Source organism: Procambarus clarkii, chromosome 6, assembly GCF_040958095.1.
Source record: "Procambarus clarkii isolate CNS0578487 chromosome 6, FALCON_Pclarkii_2.0, whole genome shotgun sequence".
Classification (NCBI taxonomy): domain Eukaryota; kingdom Metazoa; phylum Arthropoda; class Malacostraca; order Decapoda; family Cambaridae; genus Procambarus; species Procambarus clarkii.
Window position 1 is genome coordinate 15557047 of NC_091155.1, and position 24147 is coordinate 15581193.

General features: G+C 41.3%; 1 protein-coding gene and 1 non-coding gene across 2 annotated transcripts; both read left to right on the plus strand.

The window, feature by feature from the left end:
• The first annotated feature begins 400 nt into the window (after positions 1-400).
• Positions 401-18935, plus strand: RpL7A (ribosomal protein L7A). Its single transcript, XM_069305877.1, has 6 exons — positions 401-556; positions 7444-7576; positions 9721-9870; positions 10212-10432; positions 10600-10722; positions 18736-18935. The coding sequence occupies exons 1-6, from the start codon at positions 542-544 to the stop codon at positions 18913-18915; spliced, it is 822 nt and encodes a 273-aa protein (XP_069161978.1). The 5' UTR covers positions 401-541; the 3' UTR covers positions 18916-18935.
• Positions 18597-18671, plus strand: LOC138356242 (small nucleolar RNA SNORD36). The gene has a single exon (XR_011224301.1). It is a non-coding gene; the product is annotated as a small nucleolar RNA SNORD36 (small nucleolar RNA).
• Positions 18936-24147: the final 5212 nt, after the last annotated feature.

The following is a 24147-nucleotide window of genomic DNA, read 5'->3' on the forward strand; positions in this document are numbered from 1 at the left end:
AGCACGATAACGCTATATGTACATATATATTATGAGACAACAGTTTAATGGGCCCATATTAACATTCACAAACGGAGCAGATAAATTAATTTAAACATATCATTATGATCATAATAAAACAAAGAACATAAAACAACAAGTAATAATAATAATAATAAAAATAACAGGAAAACAAAAATAAGATAATTATCACAAAATTTACGTGTGTAAACTAATTTTAAATTTTGGCGGCAAAAATCCCCAAGCCAGCGACATGGGTAACATTACTCTTTTCCACTATAACAAACAATATAACTCACCACAACTATGCCTAAAATAATTACCAAGTTAACTTAGCCAATAAAAATTGCCGTAAATAGCGTAGAAAAGAATGTAAATAGAAGCAAGTGGAAGTGTGGATATGAAGGTGTTATGGCGGACGCTGCCGCCATATTCCTCCTTTACCTCCGCTGCTTCAGCCGGCGTCACACGCCTCGCCGCGGCTCTCCTCGTGCCTCTACCACGTACCTCTACTCCTCTGGTGTGCTAGGACGCCCTCAACATGGTGCAGAAGAAGGTACGTGTTGCTGAAGGACGCCTAGAGGCGCCAGGGAGGTGTGTGTGTGGGGGAGGATTTAGGTAAATGAGATGGTAAGCCGGCAGCCATGATGGCTTGTGTGTGTGTTGGGGGGGGGGGGGGGGAGGTGATGCAGGTGTGGGCAGTGTGGAGGGGGATGGTTGGTGCAGGTGTGGCCAGTATGGAGGAGGATGATTGGTGCACGTGTGGCCAGTATGGAGGAGGATGGTTGGTGCACGTGGGGCCAGTATGGAGGAGGATGGTTGGTGCAGGTGTGGCCAGTATGGAGGAGGATGGTTGGTGCACGTGGGGCCAGTATGGAGGAGGATGATTGGTGCACGTGGGGCCAGTATGGAGGAGGATGGTTGGTGCAGGTGTGGCCAGTATGGAGGAGGATGGTTGGTGCACGTGGGGCCAGTATGGAAGAGGATGATTGGTGCACGTGGGGCCAGTATGGAGGAGGATGGTTGGTGCAGGTGTGGCCAGTATGGAGGAGGATGGTTGGTGCAGGTGTGGCCAGTATGGAGGAGGATGGTTGGTGCACGTGGGGCCAGTATGGAGGAGGATGGTTGGTGCAGGTGTGGCCAGTATGGAGGAGGATGGTTGGTGCAGGTGTGGCCAGTATGGAGGAGGATGGTTGGTGCACGTGGGGCCAGTATGGAGGAGGATGGTTGGTGCACGTGGGGCCAGTATGGAGGAGGATGGTTGGTGCAGGTGTGGCCAGTATGGAGGAGGATGGTTGGTGCAGGTGTGGCCAGTATGGAGGAGGATGGTTGGTGCACGTGGGGCCAGTATGGAGGAGGATGGTTGGTGCAGGTGTGGCCAGTATGGAGGAGGATGATTGGTGCATGTGGGGCCAGTATGGAGGAGGATGATTGGTGCACGTGGGGCCAGTATGGAGGAGGATGATTGGTGCACGTGGGGCCAGTATGGAGGAGGATGATTGGTGCACGTGGGGCCAGTATGGAAGAGGATGATTGGTGCACGTGGGGCCAGTATGGAGGAGGATGGTTGGTGCAGGTGTGGCCAGTATGGAGGAGGATGGTTGGTGCAGGTGTGGCCAGTATGGAGGAGGATGGTTGGTGCAGGTGTGGCCAGTATGGAGGAGGATGGTTGGTGCAGGTGTGGCCAGTATGGAGGAGGATGGTTGGTGCACGTTGGGCCAGTATGGAGGAGGATGGTTGGTGCACGTGGGGCCAGTATGGAGGAGGATGGTTGGTGCACGTGGGGCCAGTATGGAGGAGGATGGTTGGTGCACGTGGGGCCAGTATGGAGGAGGATGGTTGGTGCACGTGGGGCCAGTATGGAGGAGGATGGTTGGTGCACGTGGGGCCAGTATGGAGGAGGATGGTTGGTGCACGTGGGGCCAGTATGGAGGAGGATGGTTGGTGCACGTGGGGCCAGTATGGAGGAGGATGGTTGGTGCACGTGGGGCCAGTATGGAGGAGGATGGTTGGTGCACGTGGGGCCAGTATGGAGGAGGATGGTTGGTGCACGTGGGGCCAGTATGGAGGAGGATGGTTGGTGCACGTGGGGCCAGTATGGAGGAGGATGGTTGGTGCACGTGGGGCCAGTATGGAGGAGGATGGTTGGTGCACGTGGGGCCAGTATGGAGGAGGATGGTTGGTGCACGTGGGGCCAGTATGGAGGAGGATGGTTGGTGCACGTGGGGCCAGTATGGAGGAGGATGGTTGGTGCACGTGGGGCCAGTATGGAAGAGGATGGTTGGTGCACGTGGGGCCAGTATGGAAGAGGATGGTTGGTGCACGTGGGGCCAGTATGGAAGAGGATGATTGGTGCACGTGGGGCCAGTATGGAGGAGGATGATTGGTGCACGTGGGGCCAGTATGGAGGAGGATGGTTGGTGCACGTGGGGCCAGTATGGAGGAGGATGGTTGGTGCACGTGGGGCCAGTATGGAGGAGGATGGTTGGTGCACGTGGGGCCAGTATGGAGGAGGATGGTTGGTGCACGTGGGGCCAGTATGGAAGAGGATGATTGGTGCACGTGGGGCCAGTATGGAAGAGGATGATTGGTGCACGTGGGGCCAGTATGGAGGAGGATGATTGGTGCACGTGGGGCCAGTATGGAGGAGGATGATTGGTGCACGTGGGGCCAGTATGGAGGAGGATGATTGGTGCACGTGGGGCCAGTATGGTGGTGGTGCATATAATTTTAAAACTTTTTTAGTTTTAGTGTCTAGTTTCAATTATACAAAATCAAATCTTAGACCACTTAATTTTTTTCTGGGAATGATTTAGAAAGAAATTATACTTTTTAAATCATAAAATTTATATTGCATGTACTATATAAATTCTTTGAAATGTTAGTTTTCTTAAACATTGTCAATGCTGCACATGTGTACTTTTACTCTAAAGCGGTCCGTCTAATTACCACAAGCTACCACAAACTACACAAACTTCAGAAAGCTTCCTGGCAATACGTTAGTAATGAATAAATGATATATTTACTCATTATAATGTTGGTGCTGAATGTACAACATGAAAAAACATAATTTTAATCTGAAAAAGTATCTTTTTATAAAGAAATTAGACGAAAATAAAAAGCTGGTGACGCCAAATAAAGTCGACGATCCAAGCTTCGGTTAGGTTAGGTTTGGTTAGGATAGGTTAGGATAGGTTTGGTTAGGATAGGTTAGGTTAGGATAGGTTAGGTTAGGTCAGCCTAACTTAATGTATCATATTTATTCATTACTAACGTATTGCCAGGAAGCTTTCTGAAGTTTGTGTAGTTTGTGGTATAGTTTGTGTAGTTTGTGGTAGCTTGTGGTAATTAGACGGACCCCTCTAAAGAAATAGGCTTCAGGACATCCGTGTGGTATGTTCTAATCGCAGTTTTCCTCAAATACATTATATGTTGATGCCAAAATCTTTTAATTTAAGAATTTTTGTGCACATGCTTGATCAGATGAACTCATTTTAGTGAGTGTCCCTTCTATAGCTTGTGACCAAAACTGGAATTTATTCTCGGAGGCCTAATATGACTTGAATAATCCTACACACAGATATACTACTACACAAATGTACACAGATCAATCAATGAGAATCTGTAGGTGGTATGATTAGGGTTCGAACACCTAGTGTATAAGTTCGAACCTTAATCACGGCTCCTATGGATTTTCTCAGTGCTAGGCTTTTTATTGCTAACGCCTCTGCTAACAAAATCTCTGTATTCTAATTGCCATATTTTGAACATTCATGTTCTTTTAGCTTTACATTGCTGCAGATCATGGCTCCCTTGGATTCATTTTCCAATGAGACTGCCGTTTTAATACCATCCAGGTAATAATATCTTTGAACTATCTACCTAGCCTTTGAACACTACATTTATCATTGAACTGAACCTGTCACTTTCGATCATTTCAAAAGCCCATCTCGATTTGGCTCATATTGAAGCAATTAGAGTATCGAGTTTTGCAGCCTAATATTCATATCTGCAAATTTGAAAATTGCTACTCGATCCTGAATCTAAATAATTTCTATATTTTGTAAGAACAGGTCTTGGTATAGCCTTGAGGCAGTCCAGTGAAAATTGTTTCACACTCATTTGTATTAACTAGCCTGTATCCAGGCTAGCACTCGTAGTACTGTGAACATTTATCAGACGTGTGACTGCATCAGACGCTTCCTTTCTTTTGTGTTATAATCTTTTGCACTATCAACTACCTCATGCCTCATCTGTTGCAATCCCTGTGGTGCAGTGATAAGACTGAGCACTTGGCAGTGCTGCTCTAGGCCTCATTCAGAGCACTGCTCCTATTTTGCTCTGTTTTAGCAATCGTGTCACAATGCCAATGAGCTTGATTTGTGTTGAGGAATGGTTCTCGATCTATGTCTTCAGTTTCACTTTGGAAACATTATTTAAGATTTATGCATGCTACTCTAACCCTGCCATTGGTAAGATTGAGATCCATTAAGTGTTGCTTTTATCCAATAAATTTTCTTTTGGAGGCAAGATGCTTGGACTACTGTTGGTATCTTGCATGGTTCCTCTCAGGAGGGTGATGTTCTTATAGGAATCATCTTGCATGCTTAGTCAAGGACTAGTTCACTGAGAGTATACTGATCAATCATGCTACTTTGAACTATTTTTCCTTCTATAATTAGTGCTGAATAGTGTAGAACTGAATTTAAATAAGTATTAGGGCTATTGCGGTTTATTCTTGGAAGAGTAGTTTATACTGTGCTAATGTTCACTTAAATTTTTTTGGGGGCTAAATGTGTGTGTTAAGATTGGTAGTTTTTATTAATTGGCGAGCCTTTCATTCTTTTATATTTATTTCACTTGGATTAAACCTTGTCCCACAGATTTAACTAACATTTCTTACTTGTACTCGACCATTCACTTTAAACACTATCGCGCACCACAGAAATTGTCATGCGCCGAGCAGTGTGGGCGATTTTGCAGCGACACTGAAAAGTGTGTACTTGTTTCGGGTTTCTCGCCTTAATTCTTGTGCTACGTTGTTCATTTTGGTATTGTGTTCACAATAGAATTCCCTACAGGGGTATATGCATATAAGGTCTAAAAGCCCGCCGTGACTCCCCCAAAGTAAAGCCTAAAGTCGGCATCTCCCACATCTCCCGTCCTTGTCCTCCCCACCATTCCTCTGCCCCTCGTCCTCCCCACCATTCCAAACTCTGTCGTTTGGTGCATTCCCAAATCTGATGTTCCCATCAGAAAATTGGGAAAATCAAATGCTCTGATGTTCCCATTACTGAAATACAAGAAAAACAATTAAAAACGAAATGAACAAAATTGAAAAAATAAACTGCTCACAATGAACGGTATGGTAAACAACAAAACACAATTCCAACGCAATGTCACACAAAATAATTCAATCTGAAAATTCAATTTATCAATGAAATTTCAAACATTGAAATGAAATTGTAACATTTAGTATAGCGAGAGTTGCTCTAGTATGCAACAGATTGCGCTGTTTTTCAAAACGTGTATTTACCTGTCGCACGTTTGGCATCGGTATATAATAACGTGCGCATATTCGAATGGAGCATTGGATCAGAATTTCAAAGCAATCGGTGAAGAACTTTGGGAGATTGTAGTGTGTTCTTACGTCCAACAGATGGCGCTGTTTTTTTAAAAAGGCATGTTTTTTCCTGTCACAGGTGAGGCCTGTATATAGTAGGTACAGTAAATAAAAATACGCACCTATTCAAATGCAATGTTGTCAACATTTCAAAGCAGTTGGTAAAGTGGTATAGAAGATTTTTCTCGCATAAAAACACATGAAAAAGTTCTTCAAAAAAACATGGTATTTTGTCAGACGTGACATCAGTATAGTATGTGTATAAAAACCTGCTCGGATGGAAGTGAAAATTTCAAAGCAATCTGAAGAATTTTTGGGATTAGCACAAATGAACATTTCCATTTTTATTTATATAGATTGTGTCCCGACACCAAATTTCGTGTTTCGTCTTTCATTTTGGTATCAAATTGTTTGCAATATAAAGGCGTATATTTTAAAACTAGTCCCATAGTAATAGAAAAATAAATGGAATTTTAGCAAATACTTTTAAAATTTGGACCACAAGTATTTTTCTTTGACATTTATCTTTGACATAAATTTTTGCTTCACGTCTTTCATTTTATCAAATTTTTTGCAATAAAGTGACACGTATTTTAAAACTAGTCCCATAATAGTAGCAATAAATTGAATTTTGACAAATATTTTAACTTTTGTACTCTTATTGATGCTCATCACAAAATTTTTTCTTTCCAGTCTTCTGATTTTTCAATTTTCATGTTACACCTTTCATTTTGGTATCAAATTGTGCTCAATTTAAAGGTGTTCATTTTGAAACCACTCACAGATTGAAATTGAAATAAGTTTATGGAGGTAAAATACACACAAAGGGATGAGGTAGCTCGAGCTATTCTCACCCCGTTCATTACATAGTGTTAATACATACATAGATACACATCACAAGCAATAACACTCAGATTGATCAGTGAAAAATTTAAATTTTTAACAAATATTTTAATGGACGACTATGGACCACGTCATCCGAGACGGCTCAGGAGGAAAAACAGATGTCGCTGGACGGCGACATCTGTGCGCGAAAGTGTTTAATCACTTATTTCACCTTTTAATTCCCTCGCTTTTATGTAACCTCCTCTTGGTTAATCTCTAATTAGCGTGCTTTATTTTAAGAACCCCAGTGGGTTCTTATGAGCTGTAAGCCCTCTTAATTATTGAAGTTGCCTCTTCCAGGGTATCTTCCCATTTTATTGTCTTCACAAATCTGCCTTGCTCTCGAGGAGTAACTGCTCCATTTCCTTCTGAAAACTCCATAATCTTGCATTCTTATATTGACCTTAACTTTCTTTTGTGCTCACAAACTATTAAATTCCTTAAAATATTTTAAGGTACCTCCTTGATCTTTTACAAGACCATTTCACATCTGCATGTTTAACGTTCCCTCAAATCCACTTCCACTTCAGCACCAGTGTTGTATATTTTCTCTAAACTGACTCGTTCACATCCAGTACAAATGTGCAGTATTAATCTTTGCCCATCATTAAATCAGTCTTGTACCTCTTCTGGCATTAACAGATTGAGGTTTGGTTTAATGTATGGTGTCCAAATCACATTTCGAAAAGTGAAGGACCTTCATCTTGGTCCAACCATATCATACCCTTCCCATTTAGGATAAAATGCTATTACAGTACTTGTCCTTATTCATAAGGGGTTAGAAAATGAGGATCATCCCACAGGCCCATCATTGTTTGTGATGGCTCTAATACAATGATCATACAAAGGTTGTTAATATTCACGTGTTAGTTTCTGATGCCCTTGCGTGTAGGCTACTAGCGTACTAGGTTATAATTATTATCTTTCTTTTTCAGGGAAAGGGGAAGGGAAAAGGGAAGGGGAAAGGAAAGAAGATAGCAGCAGCTCCCCTCGTCACCAAGAAGGTGGTTGTGCCGAAGAAAGTTGTTAATCCCCTCTTTGAGAAGAGGCCAAGGAACTTTGGCATTGGTAAGTTACTAAAGTTCTCATTATATTTAGTAATGTTTTGAAGCGACTAGTTGTATAAAATTTAGAAGGTGCAATAATGCAGTTAGTTTGTAAAGGAGCCTTTATGTATAATATCCTATGCCAATTTTTAGAAATAACTTATAGACCCTTCCCATTTAGGATACTTTGCTTTATAGCATTTATCATTTCTCAAAAGGGGTCAGAGTAAGAGGATCATCCCACAGGCCCATCATTATCTATGATTGGTCTTATACAATGATCAAACAATCACAGATCACACTAACGTGATGCATCAAATGAACAAATCCACAAGTGCCGTGACGAGGAATCGAACCTGAGTCCAGGAGCATCCCAGACACTGCCTTAATCGACTGAGCTACGACAGGGTAAAAGGGTTGAAACCGAAGTTCTACTGAACTTACTAGATCCCGTAGCCTCTCTGAGGCACAAACCAGGCTTTTACACAACCCCCCCCCCCCCCATCCCCCTTGCATCCGAGCTATATCGATAGGCCGTTCTCCCTCTTCGCCCTTGCATCATCACACACATACCACACTAACCTCGTCACGGCCCTTATGGATTTGTTAATGATCAAACAATGTTTATTGAAATATGTTGTCAATTAGTTTGATTTGATTCAGGATAGCCCCAGAATCTGAGGCAGAATACTAAGGGTATGTATGGCAATTTTTTTATTGCGTGGTACGATGAGTATTTTTTAAAATGCCTTATCCTAATTTTAAGCTGAATTTTTATTCTTGATTTTGATTACTCGGTTTGATTTTGACATGTAGTACACCTGTTCATTTTGGCCACTTGTAAAAACTTGCTAATGTATTTTCTGAACCTGGGAACTTGTGATTGTGAAATTGTTGATTATATTAAATTTTGTACAGTGTATAACTGTACAAAGATTATATAACGGGTGGCCAAATATTTGGCTATCCATCCATGCTAAAATGACTCAAATTTTGTCATGAGAAATTTGGACCACAATTTGGAGACCACTTATTCATCAGCAAAAGGTCCTTCTGGCTGAACTAGGAATTTGGATCCCAACATAAATAAGTTACTCTTGTACAGAAAAATCTGCTCTATCCAATGGTGTCATTCAAAACCAAATTAGGAACGACACATTGAGAGATTTTACCTTGAAAGTTGGCTAGTTTTGCACACATTTTTTTGGGGGCCAACTTTCCAAAAGTTTTGGAAAGGAACTTTTGGATTGGAGCCCAATCCAAATTGGGGTCCAAATTTCACACCTGGGCACTAGACGTAATTTGATAAATGGGTCAAAGTTGGCCCCTTTTTACGGTATGCTCATTAACGGAATGAGAGCCCATTGAACATGGACATTATTTAAGAACCAAAGCAGATTTAGGAAGGGTTGAGTGGGATGCCTTTGAATCCACATGGAATGACCCATATGGATATAAAGACATTGTAAATAATGTAACATAGGAGGATTAAATGGGAAGCGTCTGCATAGTTGAGCACAAGCCAGACTCCTCACTTTGTGAAACTAAATATCCACAAGTTTTTCTTGCATTCTGCATAAAATAATAATTCTACAGTGAAAAATTGTTAGTTTTATATTGTGTATAAGCTGGTATGATGCCATAGTTAGTGTTAACTATGAATGCAAACTTCCATGCATTTTGGTTGAATATTTTTCATCTTGCTCATTTGTTGAAGCCAAATTCTTCTGGGTCTTTACTTTGATAATTTTATATGGTGTACCAATTTTATGATGTACCAGCTAGGTCTACACAGTTTAATGTCTGTACTCGGACTGAACTTTACTTTGATAGGTATCAAGATGTTGCATAGTTGTGCGTTTTTGCTCTGGACTCTGATAGAAATTACTGAATATTCAATTTCTTGTGGTGTAACTATTTAATGCTAGGTGAATAGAGGCATTAGGTGAAAGGAAACTTGCCCACCATTTCTATCCCGCCCGGGAGGTGCTCAAAAGCTCACAAGCTCCACATTAAAGGTCAGCTGCATGTGGCTTGTGAGCTGCAGTTTGACCTTCCCTGGTATATAACTATGCAATGACAGGTAAATTTATGGTAAATGTGTGTAAACTAAATGTACCAACATTTGAGTAAAGGATTTGAATTAATATATTAAGTGATCTGCAGGTGGTGACATCCAACCCAAGCGTGATCTGAGTCGCTTCATGAGATGGCCCAAGTATATCCGTCTGCAACGTCAAAAGGCAGTTCTTCAGCAGCGCTTGAAGATTCCTCCTCCCATCCACCAGTTCAAGCAGACCCTTGATCGGCAGAAAGGTATTCACCTAACAAATGATCCTTAGGCTCATTTAGAGCGGTGCAGGATTGAAGGATATTTTGATATGTAAGTCACTCATAGGCCTCCAGCAAGTGGAGGTGGTGCTGAGTGCAAGTATCCAAACCCATAAATATCTCCCAGAGATAGTGGGTGAAGGGTATTATATGAAGGTAGACTTGTGAAACCACTTTTATTCTGTATTTAAAGTATAATGATGATCCAGTATTTGCTATCCGAAGCTAATGTTGACAAACCTTACCACAAATAACTGATGTAATTTTTCACGAGGGAGACATTCATTCATTTTTAATGTTTACTAAACAATTGATATTTTTATTAGCCACAGAGCTGTTCCGTTTGATTGACAAGTATCGTCCCGAGAGCAAGGCTGCCAGGAAGGAAAGGCTGCGTAAGCGTGCTGCTGCAAGAGCTTCAGGCAAGGACGAAGTCCCAACAAAGCGCAAGATATGTGTGCGTCAGGGTATCAACACTGTGACTGCTCTTGTTGAACAGAAGAAGGCTCGCCTTGTTTGCATTGCCAATGATGTTGACCCTGTAGAGGTATGCTATGTTCTGATGTGATGTGCAATATTGCAAGTGTTTCATGATGTATGAATTTCTTCACCTGAAATGTATTTGATAGACTTTTGGTTAGTATCTGAGTCATTTTAATTTTGCTGATTTTTTTTTAATTATGAAAGAATATTGAAGTATCGCATTGTTTATAGGTTGTGCTGTTCCTGCCTGCTTTGTGTCGCAAGATGGGAGTACCTTATTGTATTGTAAAGAACAAGTCTAGGCTGGGTTTGGTGGTGAGGAGGAAGAAGACTGCCTGCATTGCCATTACTGATGTAAGTACAGTAATTTAATCTTTGTTTAGGGAGTGACCTTTCCAACCTGGATACAGAAGTGCTGTATCTGATATTGACGATAACAAGGCTGAAGGTGTATCCAAATCACATGTCGAACACTGTAGAAACTACAAAAGTTTGTAATGTTACAGTGGTCCAGGAGGGACTGAAACATTGTCGTTTCTTCATTTTCTGATGTGTGGTTTGGATATCGTCTTAAATGGAAAAAAAAATCTTGGCCTATTATGCACTTCAAAAATTTAATGTAGGTATCAAAAGCTTCTCTACACACTTGTAAGGACACATTTGCAATAGTTTCTTAAACATTAGTAGTCTACTAAGTCCTGTACTGAAATCTCATGACAGCAAATCAAATTTGAGCCCATTTTCTTATTCATGACCACCAGGATTGTCTGCCAGTACTAGTAGATACCAAATTTCTCCCAATCTTGCTTTCTTTGGCAATACTGAACTACATATATTAGTCCCATGCAATTGGTTTAGTTCAGAAAATGGTAATGATTTACGGCTCATAAGTACAAAAAATGTAAAGTGCAATGAATTTGAAATATGGTAACCATGGACACTTGTCTTAAAGCTTAGGCCAGAGATATGACAGTGGGAATAGTGACATTCTGGTATTAAGGTTAGTGAAATTTAGTGTTTAGAATAAGTTATCTTGAGATGATTTCGGGGCTTTGTGTCCCCGTGGCCTGGTCCTCGACCAGGCCTCCACCCCCAGGAAGCAGCCCGTGACAGCTGACTAACACCCAGGTACCTATTTTACTGCTAGGTAACAGGGGCATCGGGTGAAAGAAACTATGCCCATTGTTTCTCACCGACACCTGGGATCAAACCCGGGACCACAGAATCACAAGTCCAGCGTGCTGTCCGCTCGGCCGACCGGCTCCCTTTAATAAGGGGTAGGAATATCCTTTAATATTGCCTGGAATAAGGTTTTTTGTCAAGGTGTAAAAATGTATTTGGGGCAACCCTCGGCTGTCAGGCACTAGGCTAACCTTGGGTCGTTAATTTCGTTTGCAAATGTCCATCTGGTTTATAGTGCACATACTATGCATGCACATATACATGCACATATAGTGCACATACAGTGCACATAGGGGGCCTCATAGCCTGGTGGATAGCGCGCAGGACTCGTAATTCTGTGGCGTGGGTTCGATTCCCGCACGAGGCAGAAACAAATGGGCAAAGTTTCTTTCACCCTGTATGCCCCTGTTACCTAGCAGTAAATAGGTACCTGGGTGTTAGTCAGCTGTCACTGGCTGCTTCCTGGGGGTGGAGGCCTGGTCGAGGACCGGGCCGCGGGGACACTAAAGCTCCGAAATCATCTCAAGATGACCTCAAGAAATGCAGATATTTATGTACGTATAACAGCAAAAATACTATTTAATGTAAGAATATTAAATATCATAAGATGCATAATGAGCACCCTATTTTTTTAGCATATTGATCTGCACATTTAACTCATTGTACAATTACAAATTCCTCAAATTGCCATATTGGATAATGCTGAAAACTATATACACAAGTTGAAAAATATTGAAAATTGTGTAAAAAATGCATTAGCATCCTCACTGCTAAGCTGGAGCACACTGCCACTGAAGATTTCTTCGCTTCCTAGTTTAATTACAGCCAGTGTTGCGTGCAATATTTGTATTTAGTTTCACGTGAAACGGAGACTGCATTTTAATAAGAAAAAATTGAATTTTTCTCCTGCTCTCCCAGGGCCTCGTATACCTTATCTTGTGATGATTTTGGTGCTTAGTGTCACCATAGCCCGGTCCTCAACCAGACCTCTAGCACAGTTCAGTGGTTGAAGTCTTGTATGATTTAAAGTTCTGCACCTGCCTGGGGCTTGCATTTGCTTAATGCACTTAACATTTACTGGAGGACTCTCCGGCCTCCAGTAAATGAATGCCATCTTAGAAAAAAAATGGCCTCACACCTAGGCACACTTGGGTGTGACTTGTCATTTGGAGAGGGCAGCCATAGGTAGTGTATGCTGCAGCTGCTCGCTGCACTGCTGTGCATCTTGTTCCCACATCATCACTTTGTCATTTAATGACACCAGTGTCAAGAGGAACAATGTTCAAATATTGGTGGAAACGATGCTGGTTTTGATTACATGAGGCAGATAGCCACAGCATAAAGCCACCACCTCTTTATCATGAAGTTGAATCTCTTGTAACTCTAGAAATACTAGCAGTCTTGATGCTAAAGTTGGCCATGTTTGCTGTGTTGTATGTCGAGAGGCAGCTTGCCAAGTCAGTGGCATCTGCTGGTAGTGTGATATCTGGTTGATGGGGTTCTGAGAGTTTTACTCCCTAAGCCTATCCCAGGGCCAAGCTTGAGAGTTTGGTCCACCAGGCTGTTTGCAGCAGCCCGCAGGCTCACATACCCACCACTGCCCGGTTGATCCGGCAGTCCTTGGAGAAAATGATTGTTTTCTCGGATGTCCACGGTTGTTCTGGCAATATTTCTTGTGCTCGCTGGGAGGATGTTGAACAACCGTGGACCTCTGATGTTTATACAGTGTTTGATTGTTCCTATGGCACCCCTGTTCTTCACTGGTTCTAATCTGCATTTTCTTCCATATCGTTCACTCCAGTATGTTGTTTTACTGTGTAGATTTGGTACTTGGCCCTCCAGTATCTTACATGTGTGTATTTTTTTTATATCTTGTCTTCTTTCTAGCGAGCACATTTGGAGAGCTTTGAGATGATTCTAATAATTTAGGTGCTCTATTGCATCTGTATGCCATATCTCTGCCGAAATGGAGGGAATACAATCTCTCCTGCTCTGAAGGGGGAAGTGAGTACTGAGCAGTGCTCAAGACGGGACAACACAAGTGATTTGAAGAACACAACCATTGTGATGGGATCCCTGAATTTGAAAATTCTCGTAATCCATCCAATCATTTTTCTGGCTGATGCAATATTTGCTTGGTTATGCTCCCTAAACATTAGGTAGTCAGACATAATTATTCCCAAATCCTCTACATGCTGCTTTCCTACTATGTGCACATTTGATTTTGTATTATGTTAAGGTCCTCATTTTTACTGTACCAGAGTTTATGCCTCGTTAGTATAAACTGGCTTATCCCCTCGAGCTTTCCTTGAACTTTGTCAAAGCCATAGATAAGGAGTTAGCAGCCTAGCTATTAGAAGGCAACACTTTCTACTGAGATAAAAATGTAATGCAGTATTATACTGTAAATTAGAAGATTGCACCAATGACTCAAATGGAATTTGCAATGAAATATTAGATTAGTTTTGGTATTAATTTGCCCATACAGGCACCTGAATCCAAATTTGAATGTTGTCCTTAACATTTTCCATAGTCTGTGGGTTCAAAAACATGAAATGAACCACAGAATCTAGTAATTGTTTATAAGTGTTTCGTCCTTTGAAGTGTTAACACTTTTGCGCTTTAGATTAGACATAGCTCGTCACCGTTTTTTCTTACGATTCCGCATAACAGACTATGCCTGTAGTCCATCGAAAAAATATTTCTATAAATTCCATTTTCTAACCGAAATGTATGGGGATACTCTAAGATTTTTCTCCATGAAATTCCCGTTCTCCCTCACTGAAAATTTTCAGAAAAATTTGAATCTGTATATATCCCCAAAAAACAATTGAGTCTCGATGAGGGTACAATGGGATGGCGCGGCCGCGCCTCTTTCAAGGTCTACAATCCCAACAAGCCTGATAAATATGGTGTAAAATTTTATATGTTGGCCAAAGGGAAATCAGGCTACATATATAAATTTGATGTGTATTGTGGAATTGGAAAAACGACAGTGGAAACCGTGATGGGGTTGATGGCGCCCCTAGTCAACAAGGGTTATCATTTGTATATGGATAACTACTATAACTCTGTAAGCCTAACAGAACAATTACGTGAAGTGGGTAAAAAAAAAGAGTAAAGTAAAAAAAGTAAAGAGTAAAGTATGAGTAAAAAAAAACAAAGTATGTTTGGGGGTGTGGCGGGTGTGGCTCTGGGTGTGGTGGGCATGTGGCAGTGGGTTCCCTTTAGCCGTTGATATATCCAACACGTGGGAAATATTTGTATGTGTTATGTGTGTGTGTGTGTAGGGAATTTTACTGCGATCACTGTCATACAAATTATAAAATGTTTCAACAAGTATAAACATGACAAACATCAAACGAACGAAAACAATGCGTTCGTTTCTGCCGCGAACGCATACTGAGCGACGTGGTTCTATATTTGGCGCTTCTCTTATACATGCTTTGTACAATTGTTATACATTTCATCTTATAGAAAATTTTATTGCGAACACATTGGTATAAAAAAGAAATACGTACATAGAAAAGTAGGGTCAGGAAACGTATAAATGTATAAACTTTCCAAGCATGATTTCCCCCTGTGTTTTCGCCACTGCGCTCGCGGCTAACTACTCTCCACTTCACACACTCTTGCGGGTGGGCAATTACCTATATTAAACATTCATATGCCTATGTCCGTGTAGAGAATTTTATTGTGATTCCAATGATACCAAAATTAGCGATGTAGGACAAGTGTAGGCTTCGCAACCATTAAGAGAGTGGAAACATTTTGTTGCTGTTTGGCGCTCTCGGCGAGTGATCTGCATAGTTTTTTATTTGGTGTTGATACTCCTTATGCTTGGGCGGCATTTTATAGGTATGCTCTTATAGACAATTTCATTGCGAACACAGTGATACCAAATTTAAATACGTGCGCCTTCAATTATTGTCAGGACAGTCAAAAGAGTGTACACTTTTTCGGTCTTACCGTGTAGGCGCGCGAAGTGCCGAAAGCATCTGGGGTATTGTTTTTTTTTGAGCGCCGAGAGTGCGAAAGTGTTATATCGTTACGGCATATTAAAGTTTGTATTTATCCCATTTTTTAAGCTTTGGCTGAATTTCGGAGCAAAAAAAGTTATCATGAGGACAATTGCCAGAAATCTTTTGCTGTCAATATCTCGTTGGATCCAGCCCCTTAAAGCTTATTGTATGTGTATCCTTTTGAATTGCTTTATGCCTTACCTGATTGACTTTAAATCCTTAGTATTATCAGACGAGTGACTGGCATGAACCACATGGGCCAGCATTCTGTTTGATAAGTCATGTCCATTACTTGCTCATCTGACAAGCTTCACTTAGCCTTTGAATAGTTACTTAATTTGTCCCATAGCATTTCCAATTTTCAAGTGCACCTTGATTTGTTATTCCTTCTTAGAAAGGAAAATAAAATTTGTCTTGTTTCTTAAAGATTGTCATGGTAGTCTATATAGCATTTAGCCATATAGATGAATCTAGCTCTGTATTTATAGTATTTCGGGGGTAAAATAGGGGCAAAACTACAGATTACTGCGGACGGGTTTAAGAATATGTATATAGGACGCCTTTTTCAAGTTCGTTTCATCCATTCCATTCATTCCTAATTATTTTTACTGCACCTGCCTTTTATGCATCTGATCTCCCCATTCTCCATAATTTAATTTCTGTTCCTGTCTTGATGCTTCGGCGTCTTTCGTTCATTCCCATCAAGAGCCATTATGTTGAAATGTATTAGTCTCGTTGCTCCAGGATCGTCAAGATCGTTATTGCCTTTGTTACCTTGTGAGGTCTGCAACATAATTATTGCCTTGGCTTTGGCTGTTGCCCCTCTGTGGGTCCTGTAAGCCTTTGACCCATGTGATAAAGGTTTCTAGCACTTTCTAAGATGTCTTGCTTCAACTTTTTCTTCCCCCTGACGGTGTTGAATACCGTTATCTATCCAGACGGAACCTGTATGTGCATCCTACTTTGTGGCTATCATCTTCACAGCCAAACAGTATGCTATCTTGTATGCCCTTCATAGCTTGTTTTGCCATAGTTTGGTCTCCTTTGTCATAATGGTTCACTCAAGGTCTCTGGTATTTGGGATCATTTAACCCTATAAATCCAGTGGTTGATATCCAATATTGGCTTTCCAATATCAGATATAGTTTCAGATATATTTGGATTTCCTTCAATGAGCACGTGGACAGTGTTGCTAAAGAGGCTATCTACATTTGCTATATTTCCCAAAAAAGGCATTCCTTATTCAGATTCCTATCCAGTCTTCATTCCTTGAACTGTGCCCATTGCCATGGTAATTCGTTTTCTGTTATCGGTAACAAACGGCATTCTTTTAAATTAATTAGGGGTATCCCGTTCTCTTGGCCTTCCTCTTATTGCTGTATCTGGCAGTGGGGAAACTGCTATGGCAAGGTTACTCATTGGCCATGTACATTTAACTCTGCACGGTTACAACCCTGCTCCTGTGCGATATAAGTCCACTACGGGCTCATCATAGCCTGTGCTACTTGGAACTTTTTGCTCGAGTAGCTGAATCTAAAACATTATTATTGTAACTTTTAACATTTGGGTATTTAATGGCGTGCCGCCCTACTCCTTTTTGTCCAAACTGCATGGTCCTTACTTGTTCAGTGTCCTGACTTCCAGGACGAGCATGTCTTGCTTTCCGACCGTCCCTTGCGGTCACTTGTCCCTCGAAAGAATTCTTGGTGAATCTGATACCTTTGATATCATTCGACTTGTGCGTTTCTGTTTTAAGCCATTTTTTTTATAACTTGTGGTTTTTGTATCGGTGAGAAATGTCTAGCTGACTTTGCATTTACATGTTAATACACTATGGAAATAAAAACTTTTTAGTTTTGTCCGATGTGATTATTCACTTGTTTATGTCCTTGGTAAACATTACATACCTTGGGTCTATCGTTCTTCTTGTGTACAGCTTCATGGTTTAGTTTTGGTGAAAATATGGCTGGCAAGGCTGGTAACAGCAGTCTTGGTCAGCTATCTGACCTGACTTTGTAGTTCTCTATTTGTAGAAAGAATTTTTGAGCCTTGTTTACCTTTGCAGAATGTGGACCTAATCTTGTTTTTTGATATGTAAAAGTCATCATCTCTGCTGTTCAGTGGATATAGTACTAAACTGAGTACTCTGTTCGGTATTATCTTAGTGTCTTCTAGTGCAGTTTTCTCATACTACATGTCTATCAGCTTTTTAAATGCGTAGGGACTACTGGGCAGTGCAGGCAAATAACTATTAAAGTAAATGAACAAATCCACAAGGGCCGTGACGAGGATTCGAACCTGCATCTGGGATGCTCCCAGACTGGTTCGAATCTTCGTCACGGCCCTTGTGGATTTGTTCATCGTTAGTGTGATCTGTGTGTGAACTGTTTAAATAATCTGTGTCGTGGCTGAAAGCTCCCCCCATTGTGATTATGTATTTTAAGAAGTGTGTTCTTGATACAAAAGGAATAAAGGCAGTGGTCTCCAGACATAATGAGATTGGCATATTTGGCCCATAACCACAGATGGCACTGAAGTGTGAAATTTATCTGCCTTACAATATCTACAGTATTCCTAAAAGTTACCACCTACCTTTATTACATCTGCTTGATATATAAAATGGTTTATTGTATGACTGTTCTTGCTATCACGAGCCTTTTCTGTAATCCTTGCTGGAAATAATGGCAACCTGTTATTAAATCTTTAATTATCAATTAACAAATTTAAAAATTTGGTTTATGGTAGTGTCCCATACTTTGTTCAAACTGGTAATATATTTTGTGGTATCTTGATTTTTTAACTGGTTAGTCATGGAACTTTACTGTATTTATCAATGCTGGATTGGCCTGTGATTAAAATTGTACATAAAATAAAAGGGCCGATACCAAGAACCTTTGTTGCAAAAGCTAGATACCCTTTAAAGTTTTACAATAGGTATTTAGCAAGTGTGAATTAAATTTTGATTAAACATGAAGCTGGCTGTTAAATAAATGCTTTAAAAACTATATTAACGATTGTTGTAAATTACAAATGATGTAAGAATTTCTTCACCTGATATCATGTGATGTTTCAACATGAGCTTTTTAACACTGATGGAATGTTTCACACATACATTATATATACATAATGAACACTCTAATAATTGTAATTTTTGTTTCCCCAGGTGGAGTCGAATGATCGCTCTAATCTCAACAAACTTCTAGAGTCGGTGAAGACCAACTACAATGACCGCTATGATGAGATCCGCAAGAACTGGGGTGGTGGCATGCTTGGTGCTAAGTCTGCCTCCAGGATTGCAAAGTTGGAACGGTCCAAGGCCAGGGAACTTTCGCAAAAACGTTAAAATAAATTGTTTCAAGATTACAGGTGTTTCCTTAAAATTGCTTCCTAAATCTGCAAAGATCGACAGCATTAGCCGCCTACGTGTAGCAACTAATAAATTGGTCTTTATTAAAATTAATAAAATATTTAGGTACAGTAGCTCCAGATAGGTAGAATGTTTGGTATGTGCGCTCTTGCGATGATTTTATAGAACTACAAAAAATCTTCCATGAAACTGGCAAAGATGGTTGATATCAGATGGTTGACTAAATCGAAGCCCACGTTAAGAGAATATCAGCGGTGTATGCGAGGCTGGCTGACATTTAGAACCTTTATACCACATTGCGTTAGACCAATCCAAGACCTTGCTAAGCACGAGATTAATAGAGAAGATTCAAAGGTATCTAGTTTTACTAATACGAAGTCACTTGATGGGTTATGCGAGTTATTCCCCCAAGGTCCAAGCTTGGTCCAACAGGCTGTTGCATGGAGCGGCCCACAGCCCGGTTGGTCTGATAAATACTGAAGAATTTGCTTTTTTTCTTTTGACTACGGTTGTTTAGGCAATATTTCTTGCTGCAGCATGTTGAACAGCACCTTTTGTGTCCCGAGGACCTTGTAGTTCACGTGGCGTAGTGGTAAAACTCTTTGGTTTGTATGTGACGGATAGGATTTACTGGGCATCAATCCTTGACTGGCCTCTGTTTACCCAACAGTAAAGTGGGTACCTGGTTGGTAAAAGATTTGGCGGGTCGTATTCTGGCTCAACTCGTGGGCCGGTTCCCGACCAGCCTCCTAAAATTTTCAGTGGGGATATTGCCAGGGTAAATATACATTAATTCATGAGATGCGTGAAAACCCGAGTACCCGAATTCAGTGGCAGTAGTTAACATGTAATGAAAGTTGATTTGGTAGGTGGGGGGGGGGGGGGACCCCATACATAGTTTCAAAGTGTCGATATAATGTGCTGGAATCTACACCAGGATATTAAGAGGCGGGACAAAGAACCTAAACTGCTACTGCAAGCACAACCAGGAGAGTATATTATAATGCTGGAATAATGAATTTACTTACAAAAAAAAAAATGACCAAGTTTTTTTTTTATTAATACGAGGAAAAGATCATTGTGAAACCTGACCATAGGAATAGTTACTAGAGTGGAAACTTGCAAATGTCATTCTGAACTTTTAATAAAAAAAAATATCGATCATTAAGCAAATTGTTTTGCTTCAGGTGTTTTTAAAGTCATTTAACGTTGAGCGATTTATTTTCATATTGCAAAATTTGAAGTGTAATTTCCAAATACTAAATTCAGTCCCTGAGCCCATTATGTGCCTCTGTAACCCTTTCCACCACCGCCCACAAGATGGGTATGGGGTGCGTAATAAATGAACTAAAGTTATACTTCAGCTCGTACAACTAAGGTTTCTCAACGTGAAGAAAACTGTCTTCTAACCTACCAGAGGACCCAAGACAAAAAACGGGACAGTACGTCCCTTCCTCAAGCCGCTGCCATTTTCTGGTACGACATATTTTGATCTTATGTAACGCATACGATTGAAATGCGACGTTCTTTGTAGGACTATAGCTGTATGATTTAAATAAGCAATTACCAGCTTTACCCTGCTAAATTTAGACACGCACGGAAGTTTTGCAATGGGCTATTGTGATTCTTGAACGAATTATACAGTTAATGTAATGTCCAGCAGAATCTTGTAAGTCGTCAAACAATGGATAAGCTGAACTCATTGGAGTTTGTTATTGACCCGTCAGTGTTACTAATGGTATTGACCACTCAGTCTCCAGTCACAGGTAAGAGAGCGCCGTAAATATAATAATAAATCATTGTATCGCGGGACAGGCAGCCAGGTATTCATACACGTTAAGTCTTAAGTCGGGATAAGTTAAATCGTTGGGCATTAACCCCTACACGGTCAAGTTGGTCCTAAAAGTATTTGTGTACGTCTGATACCGTACTACTTGTGTACGTCTGATACCGTACTACTTGTGTAAAGGAGGAAATGTATATGTTTATCTCTCGGAATGTTCAGTAATACGTTTATTGCTTGTGATGTGTGTATATGTATGTATTAACACGATGTTCTGAAAGGGGTGAGAATAGCTTGAGCTACCTCATCCCTTTGTGTGTATTTTACCTCAATAAACTGATTTCAATTTCAGGCCAGGATGCAACCCCACAAAAGTTGACCAATTCCTGAGTACCTACTTATTTCTAGGTGAACAGGTGCATTAGGTCATATCTACCCGAAACGCTTTGCGTAATAGTGGCTTTAGGCATTGTATGTACTAGCTCTATCTATAAAGCCAACAAACTTTGTAAAATCTCTTTATGTATGTACCTTACCTAAATAAAAATTATTATTATTATTATTATTATAGGTGATTGGAAATGACTAAAAACAAAAAACCGCAGATCCCTATGACTAATATCTCCATTTAATTATATATACAAGAGTTCTTACGGTCTTGTATAGCGACCAGCACACACACAGCCTTTCGGGCAGGTCCTTGATCCTATGTTCCCTGGAATACGACCCGCCAAATTGTTTAGCAACTATTTTACTGTTGGATACACAGAGGCAACCTTACCTTGAGGTGCTTCCGGGGCTTAGCGTCCCCGCGGCCCGGTCGTCGACCAGGCCTCCTACAGGTTACAGGCTAGGCTGTAGCGTCGACCAGGCTACAGTTTATGATTGACGCCCAGTAAATCCTCCCTCCGGCCAGGATACGAACCCAGGACAAAACGCTGGCGAAAAGCGAGGAGAGTGTCTCACCACTACGCCACGTAGCTCAAACAATTGTGTATTCACAATTAATGTATAATGATTAACTGTAAATATATGACTATTGAAATGGAACATTACGTGTAACTATCTTCTTCAGGTCGTTTTGAGATGATTTCGGGGCTTAACGTCCTCGCGGCCCGGTCCTCGACCAGACCTTTTTGTTATACCGCCCCCCAGGAAGCAGCCCGTAGCAGCTGTCTAACTCCCAGGTACCTATTTACTGCTCAACCCGTTCTAGCACTTTCTTACAGTCAATATTGACTTATTAAATACGTGCATATGTGACACACTAACTTATTGTGAATATTTTAGTTTACCTTGAAAAGCTTCATAGAAAACACCGACCTTACCTAACCTTCTTAGTATGTTAAGATAAGCATCTTATTGCTTCGTAATTACAATTATTACTTAACCTATACCTATAATAGGTTAAGTAATAATTGTAATTAAGAAGCAATAAGATGCTTATCTTAACATACTAAGAAGGTTAGGTAAGGTCGGTGTTTTCTATGAAGCTTTTCAAGGTAAACTAAAATATTCACAATAAATTAGTGTGTCACATATGCACGTATTTAATAAGTCAATACTGACTATACGAAAGTGCGATAACAGGTTGTACTGCTAGGTGAACAGGACATCAGGGTGAAAGAAACTTTTTGCCCATGTGTGTGTGCCTCCACCGGGGATCGAATCCGGAACCTCCTCAGGACTACGAAACCTGAGGATCTGATCTGATAGAAACCTTTTGTGCCCTATGTAATCCTTTTTGCGCTACCGCTCACAGGATGCGTATGAGTATCTTCTTGAGGTTATCTTGAGATGATTTCGGGGCTTTTTTATTTTAGTGTCCCCGCGGCCCGGTCCTCGACCAGGCCTCCACCCCCCAGGAAGCAGCCCGTGACAGCTGACTAACACCCAGGTACCTATTTTTCTGCTAGGTAACAGAATGGGGTATGGGGCACGAACTGGGTACAAGTACTGACGCACAGGAGGGGGGGGGACGCGGACCGACGCAATGGGAACACGCATTGGATACGCAATGACGCAACTCATCTGAAGCGTGGCGTCGACTCATTAGTACTCCCAGACGCGTCCGTCCAGAATATTCTCCCGACGGTAACTTTTGCTTTCGGTGTCGTCTGACGCAGGTGCGTCTGGCGTAACGCAGACGCAGTCTAGTAACCTGCTCAGGGTCCGGGAATCATCAAGTATTTACACAACTATTTGCGAAACCTCTACATCTTCAATCACGGGATCTTTGTTTGCATTTATTGAAGTTGTGCTCCGAGGTGTTACGAAATTGTTTACAACAATATCAACTTCGGGTTGTGAAGTTCGAAGCACTTAATTGTTTTTAATAAATTTACACAGAGCCGCCATGATTACAAAAAGATGTACAGGTTTCGTAAGATAAGTAAATGCCTATCGAACAGTCTAGTACACCTGTACTAGTGGCAACATTCTAGTACACCTGAAACTGGCGACGTTTCGCTGTCTCGGACTATTATCAAGACGGATCGAAACGTCGCTCCCTCCATTTTGGATTTTTTTTCACCGCTGAAATCCATTGTTTTTGAAGTTGTCGCAAAATAATTGCTGTTGCAGAAATGTTGCTGTTTTCCGGACCCTTGATGTTATTTGTGCTTGATCAGGAAGTTATGTTCTGTTCAAAGTGTGAACAATGTGAGAGTAAATGTTCACTTGTATTTTTTGTCCAACCACTTGGAGCGACGGTCTCGCTTCATGCGGGTCGGAGTTCAATCCCCGACCGTCCAAACACGTGGTTGGGCACCATTCCTTCCCTCCGTCCCATCCCAAATTCTTATCCTGACCCGTTCCAAGTGCTATATAGTCGTAATGGCCTGGCGGTTTCCCCTAATAATTCCCTTCACTTGTATTTGTTCCATCGGATTTTAGAGTTGAAAATCTTAAGAGAAATTACAGTCTTCTCGTCCTTGTGAATCTCTTGTTCTCTCCATTTGACCAACGTCAGATTTGAAGTGGTTTTGACCAACCAGAAGCGTACAGATTCAGGCGGTATTCATAACATATAAAATGTTCATTACTCCGAGGTATCGTAGGCATTTCAGTGATGTTAATATCACTAAAGCATCAACATTCTGACGTTGTGCTAGAGTGAATGAACCGCGAAAAACCTCAATTTCTGGCCATATCGATCCTCACGGATCACGCGGCTCACTTATTTCCCGCGTACGGGGGTCACGCTACTTGACCTCTAACGCGGGAACCAGCTGAAGGGTCGTTACCCCACGGGGCCGTGAACCACCGTGTCGGAACACCTCGTTAAGCTACGGAGCATCAACTAGCAGACAGGGGCGCCTGCGGAGCGAAGCCCTTGCAAGGTAGAAAGTCAATCCGCAGCAGCTCAAATAACACTTTCACCTTCGTGGCCTCAGTTAGGTTCACTCAGCGGTCTCCTCTGGCGT

Bases quoted from the DNA above. Each gene is read 5' to 3' on its own strand.
- RpL7A (XM_069305877.1), top strand. The intron at 10,433-10,599 runs GTATGCTATGTT...CATTGTTTATAG, and splicing joins ATGATGTTGACCCTGTAGAG to GTTGTGCTGTTCCTGCCTGC. The intron at 10,723-18,735 runs GTAAGTACAGTA...TTGTTTCCCCAG, and splicing joins CCTGCATTGCCATTACTGAT to GTGGAGTCGAATGATCGCTC.